Source organism: Pseudophryne corroboree, chromosome 6, assembly GCF_028390025.1.
Source record: "Pseudophryne corroboree isolate aPseCor3 chromosome 6, aPseCor3.hap2, whole genome shotgun sequence".
NCBI classification, from domain to species: Eukaryota; Metazoa; Chordata; class Amphibia; order Anura; family Myobatrachidae; genus Pseudophryne; species Pseudophryne corroboree.
In genome coordinates, this window is record NC_086449.1 from 24278934 (window position 1) to 24285226 (window position 6293).

Consider the following 6293-nt stretch of genomic DNA (forward strand, 5'->3'; position numbering starts at 1 on the left):
CAAATGAGAAGTCTCCAACCTCCACGGTGTCTGGGAAATAAAATTGTTGGGGGCACGTCCATGAAATCCCCAAGTTTTTGTTAAACCAAACCATAGCTTTTTAGCCCCCATAGACACTATTCTGCAAGTTTCTGAAAGGCATTAGATCCATACCAAGCAGACTACGTAAAAGGAGATAACAATTAAATCAACATGAAGACTTATTGTATTGTAGAAGCATCTGCTCAATCAGGTTCTGCCAGTGCTTAATTATTAGTTTGACAACATTTGAATAGTATTATGCACTCTAAATGGACCTTAAGGCCTTGTATGGCTAAAGTAAGTGGACCTTTATAGAATTTTGTAGGGGTAATGGAGGTTTCAATAGAGATAACCCTACCGTTTTGGTACACTGGTGAGGGCATCCATAGAGTGGGGATGGATTTTGGGTTGAGTACTTGATCAATGTCTTTCCCATTGCTGATCGCCTGCTTTGGTGGTGCCTCAGTTGTGTATCTTGTGCCAACTCTACTTTTGCTATCCTGTATCTAACCAACGTTTAGATTCACTCTCTAATGAAGTATTCCTATCTGTTGCCTAATTGTTCAGATGCATGATCTTGGGAGGAGTTCATATAGAGGGCCCTCTGCTTATGTGTGTGTCACAAGCTTGATATCATCAGGTTGGTGTGTGGGGTGGGGAGGATCAGCTATAGACTGAGGACAATTTATGTGCAATCACCAAAGAGGAAGCTTCTGCATAAAAAGTACTGGACTCACCATTGAAAAAAGTTTATCTAATGAACAATGCTAAGTGACCCAGAAAAAAATAGTTATTTGGAGTCCTGAGGACCGAGTTTGAGAACCTGTGGTCTAGACCTTCCCTATGAGATGTAATTTCTCCTCCCTCCTCAATGGGTTTCAATGTATGTTAATGATCAGTGGTGGAAATGGTAATCATGATTCTAAAACATTACATGGAATTTCATGCTCCAATTATTCAAGCCTTGTCTTCGTGGATAGTGCTAGATTGCTCTCCATTGCATCAAAGTCTTTGCAGACTTGTAAATGGCAGATCTGATGTCCTGGCTCCTCACGCTGTAGATTAGGGGATTGAACAATGGTGTACCCAGTGTGTACAGTAAAGAGAGACCTTTGTTTGTATTCACAGAGTTTTCTCGAGGTGGGACTATATAAATGCATGACAGCGTGCCATAGTACATACACACAATGGACAAGTGGGAGCTGCAGGTGGAGAAGGTTTTCTGTCTGCCACTGGTGGAGGGGATCTTCAGGATGGTGTGAAGGATGGAGATGTAGGTAACCACAATAAACGCGAATGGAGACAAAATGACGGGGAAAGAAACCATAGCTGCGGCCAGTTCCACTGGTGATGTATCAGAGCAAGACAGTCGTAGAAGAGGCGCAATATCACAAAAGAAATGATTAATTACGTTGAGGCCACAGAACTGTAATTTGTCTAAGAAAATGTACACAACAAGAGAACACGTGAATCCCACCAGCCAGCAGAAGGTGACTAGCTGAAGTTGATGGGTGAAGGTCATAATGATGGCATAGTGTAATGGTCTACAGATGGCCACATGGCGATCCAAGGACATGGCTGCCAGCAACAAACATTGGGATACGGATGGAACACTTAACAAATAGAACTGGAGTATACATCGGGCAACTGATATCTTTCCGCCCCCCGCCAGTATCAGCCACAGCATATTGGGCACAATGTTACTGGTGAAGAGGATTTCCGACAGGGACAACTGGCAGAGGAAGAAGTACATGGGGGAGTGGAGGCTCGGGTTGAGGACAACCAAGACGATGACGAGGACATTTGCTGACAAAGCCATGACATGAATGATCAGAAAGAGGATGAAAAGTAAAATCCGGAGGTTATGGAGGTTTCCGAATCCCAGGAGAAGAAATTCTGTGACCGCTGTCTGGTTCCTCTCGTCCATTTACTGGAGAACATAAGACAGCAGAATGTGTGCTTAATAAGGGTTCACAATAACATAAGATGTTGTTAAAACATTTCTTATCGAAATAATATAATTATTATCGTTTATATATGGTGGTACAAGATGTCCTACATATAGTAACACAATTATTCATCAATAAATGGGATAGACTTCAGTCAGGCTTCCGTTCCCAACATTCCACAGAGACAGCACTGACTAAAGTGGTTAATTATTTGGTCACTACGAAGTCTAAAGGCCACTACTCACTACTTATTCTTCTAGATCTATCTTCTGCATTTGACACTGTAGACCACTCTCTTCTCATACACGCACTACAATCCCTAGGTCTTAAAGACACAGCCCTTTCTTGGTTCCTATCGTACCTATCTAATCGCTCCTTCAGTGTTTGCTTCTCTGAATCTACCTCCTCTTCGCTACCTCTTTCAGTCTTGGGTCCTCTGCTTTTCTCTATCTATACCTCATCTCTTGGTAAACTAATCAGCTCTTTTGGTTTTCAGTATCATCTGTACGCAGATGATACTCAAATCTACCTATCCTCCCCTGACTTGTCCCTATCTGTACTGGACCGTGTCACTGAATGCCTTTCTGCCATCTCATCCTGGATGACATCTCGCCACCTCAAACTTAATATTTCAAAGACAGAGATATCAGGTTGGTACCTACTATTGGCCGGTGGAAATATAATTAACTCTATCACTGTTGAAAACTCCACTATCTACCCTACCCCACAAGCTCGCTGCCTAGGTGTCATCCTTGACTCTGATCTGTCCTTTGTTCCCCACATTCAATCTGTCTCAAGATCATGTTACATGCATCTAAAAAACATATCCAAAATACGACCATACCTTACACAAGACACTGCTAAAACTCTAATCCACGCTCTCATTATCTCCCGCATTTATTATTGCAATAGTCTCCTAACTGGTCTTCCCAAAACGAGACTCTCACCACTACAATCCATTCTGAATGCAGAGGTGAGGCTTATCTTCCTCGCTAGACGTTCATCGTCTGCAGATCCACTCTGTCAGTCCCTCCATTGGTTACCTGTACTCTACCGCATTCAATATAAAATACTTTTACTCACACACAAGGTCATTAACCAAACTACACCAACGTACATCACTTCGCTTATCACAAAATATCTCCCAACCCGACCTCTTCGTTCTTCACAAGACCTGCGTCTCTCATCCACACTCATTACTCGCTCCCACTCACGACTGCAGGACTTTCATCGGGCTGCACCCACTCTGTGGAATGCCCTCCCACGCACAATAAGACTCTCCTCTAGTCTCCAAACCTTCGAGCGTTCCCTGAAAACTCACCTCCTTAGGCGTATCAAATTCCAGAACCGCCCACATAACTTTCATAAACCTTCCTATCAAATTGCATCCACTCTGTACAGTCCACACACATCCTCACATGTCTTCTCATTCTATGCAATAGATAGGCATATGTAAACAAGGAAAGGTGCTATTTCCCTATAGACTGTAAGCTTGCGAGCAGGGCCTTCCTACCTCTATGACTGTTATCACCCAGTTTGTTATTGTTATTTCAAATTGTAAAGCACAACGGAATTTGCTGCGCTATATAAGAAACTTAATAAATAATAAAATAGCGTATGATAACAATTAGCATAATGTTATAACTAAAAGCAGGGTGGAGTCGGAAGGGTATGGAGAGAAGGATAGGGGAGGGTAGAGCAACACACTATAGTTAGTAAAAGCAAGCAGTCATACGTTTGGATGGGGGTAAATAAATCCCATACTAAATAAACCTTTAGTGGAAAAAGTCAACTGAAACACCGGACTATGGCCCTCATTCCGAGTTGTTCGCTCGGAAATTTTCATCACATCGCAGCGATTTTCCGCTTAGTGCGCATGCGCAATGTCCGCACTGCGACTGCGCCAAGTAAATTTGCTAAGAAGTTTGGTATTTTACTCACGGCTTTTTCATCGCTCAGGCGATCGGAGTGAGATTGACAGGATGTGGGTGTTTCTGGGCGGAAACATGCCGTTTTATGGGCGTGTGGGAAAAAACGCTACAGTTTCTGGGAAAAACGCGGGAGTGGCTGGAGAAACGGAGGAGTGTCTGGGCGAACGCTGGGTGTGTTTGTGACGTCAAACCAGGAACGACGAGCACTGAACAGATCGCACTGGCAGAGTAAGTCTCGAGCTACTCAGAAACTGCACAGAGATGTCTTATCGCAATGTTGCGAATCTTTCGTTCGCAATTTTAAGAAGCTAAGATTCACTCCCAGTAGGCGGCGGCTTAGCGTGTGCAATGCTGCTAAAATCGGCTTGCGAGCGAACAACTCGGAATGACCACCTAGTCACTGGTAAGAGACTGGGGAAGGAGAACAAAGGTGCACTAGAGGCAACGGTAGTGCTAGTTGGAGAGAAATAAAAAGGAGAGGGCCCTCCCCATAAGGGCTTTTTGCCTAAGACCAACAGGCCTAACCAGGAGTGTGAACTGTGATAGAAAATAGGTAGGTGGACAGAGATGTAGAGAAATTAGCAGGTCCAATAGGATTTACAAAGGGGCAAGTATTAGGTGCACAATTGCTGATGTGGATGCTGGTAGAGAGGCTGATAGGGTGAGTTGGAAATGTCCTGGCAACTCCTGGCATAATGGGGAATAGCTAGGGGGCAGCCTAGGTGGGTACAATTGTAACCTTTGGCACGGCTGTGTCTGGTTGTACACTGTGTGGGACATCCTCTGAGATCCAGGAAAAGGATTCTCCTTGGTTGCTCTGATGATTAAGCACAATAGAACAGGCCAAGGAGCAACCCCAGACTACATTTCAGCAGTCCAGCAACTTCCATACAATGCACGGACTCAGGAATACCCAGTAGACAGTTGATGGAGCAGACAGAAGATGCTCACTGGCCAATCTAAGACACAATTGGAATGGCCAGGGAATGTAATCTACCTGCTGGGCATCAATGGCTTCTGTCTCATCAAGTAGATAGCAGCTAGCATACTGCTTGTCGGATGGCTCTGGGATGGACATCAATCTGAATGGTGGGAGGTCTCCAGACAGCGATTGGTGAATGACTGGACCTGTCCACCAATAAGAGTGCAGGAAGTTGGCACATGCAGGGCCGAATCATCTACAAAGAAGTTTAGATGGCCAACTAAGGCCCGGTGGTTCCTATGGGCCCAGGTCTTTTCATTCTTTATTAAGGTCCACAAGCAGTTTTGTTACCGGCTTCTAGTGAGGGGGTTATTGGTTGTTGTGATTGGGCGCAGTGTTTGCACCAGTGGCACCTTGTTGCACATAGCTGGGGCACTGGCTGCGACAGACCTTGTGGCAGAGCCAGCAGGGAAGTCCCTACAGCTCAGATAAGGTGATGGGTGTGCGATTGTGTTGCATTGATCATGCCACTAGGGGCGGTGTAAAGCAAAGTCCCACCCAGTGCCAGACCCTCCCCTGAATTTGTGATGTCACAATGAGGGGTGGGGGCTGCTGGGACCAGGGAGGAGCCAAATGCTTTGCTGTAGCAACCGGAGCATTCTAAGGACACTCCAGGTATCTCTCTAGAGCCCTGAATGTGTGTCTTTTCCCTGTCTTCTATACTGTTATACATTTTTGGTTGTAGTTAAACCCGTGATGTTACTGAGTGATCTTCCGGAGACTGGAGCGTTTGTGTAATCAGCATTCGGTGGTGTGTGATGAGTGAGTGTGGGAAATAACAGGAGTGTTTGGACACTGCAGATGTCTTTTATACCGGAACTCTCTGGGAGTGACATCACTGACACTGGTGGGCGGGGTCAGCACTCATACCAACTGCCATTGCATGCCAATGTGATGACATCATATTTATCACTCTTCAGCTTTATAAATATTAATTGGTAAGTAGATTGCTGCACTTTTACTTAATATCGGTCGCTAGGATTGATGTTGGTAGAATACTGGTCAGATGTGGACGGCATGTGTAATATTTTATTAAAGAGATTTGACAGTTTTCCAAACTACGGGATTTACCACTTAATTGGGAAATTCTTTTTCCAAAAAACGCTCAGAGATTGTTAGGGTCTTTTTTTTATGATTGAATTAGGTCAAGAACATATATTTAAAACATCCAAAACTATTTTATATAAAAAAAAAATAATTACATTGTAAAATATTGTGTTTTTGAAACATCAGAACATCATGACCATCAACATCGGACCATCGGAACACTGCGAACCATTGCGGCTTTGATTTTCCTGGCAGCTGCTCAGGCTGGGTGCAAACTCGGGGGGCTGAGGGTTGGGTGTGTGTGGGGGATAATTTACATTTCCCCAGCGGCTGCTCCTCTGTGCAGCCGCCGGGTGGGGGGGT

General features: G+C 44.5%; 1 protein-coding gene across 1 annotated transcript; it reads right to left on the reverse strand.

Annotated features, from left to right (window-relative positions):
* Positions 1-228: 228 nt before the first annotated feature.
* On the reverse strand, positions 229-1948 carry LOC134934773 (olfactory receptor 5V1-like). Its single transcript, XM_063930133.1, has one exon. The coding sequence runs from the start codon at positions 1946-1948 to the stop codon at positions 1004-1006; it is 945 nt and encodes a 314-aa protein (XP_063786203.1). The 3' UTR covers positions 229-1003.
* Positions 1949-6293: the final 4345 nt, after the last annotated feature.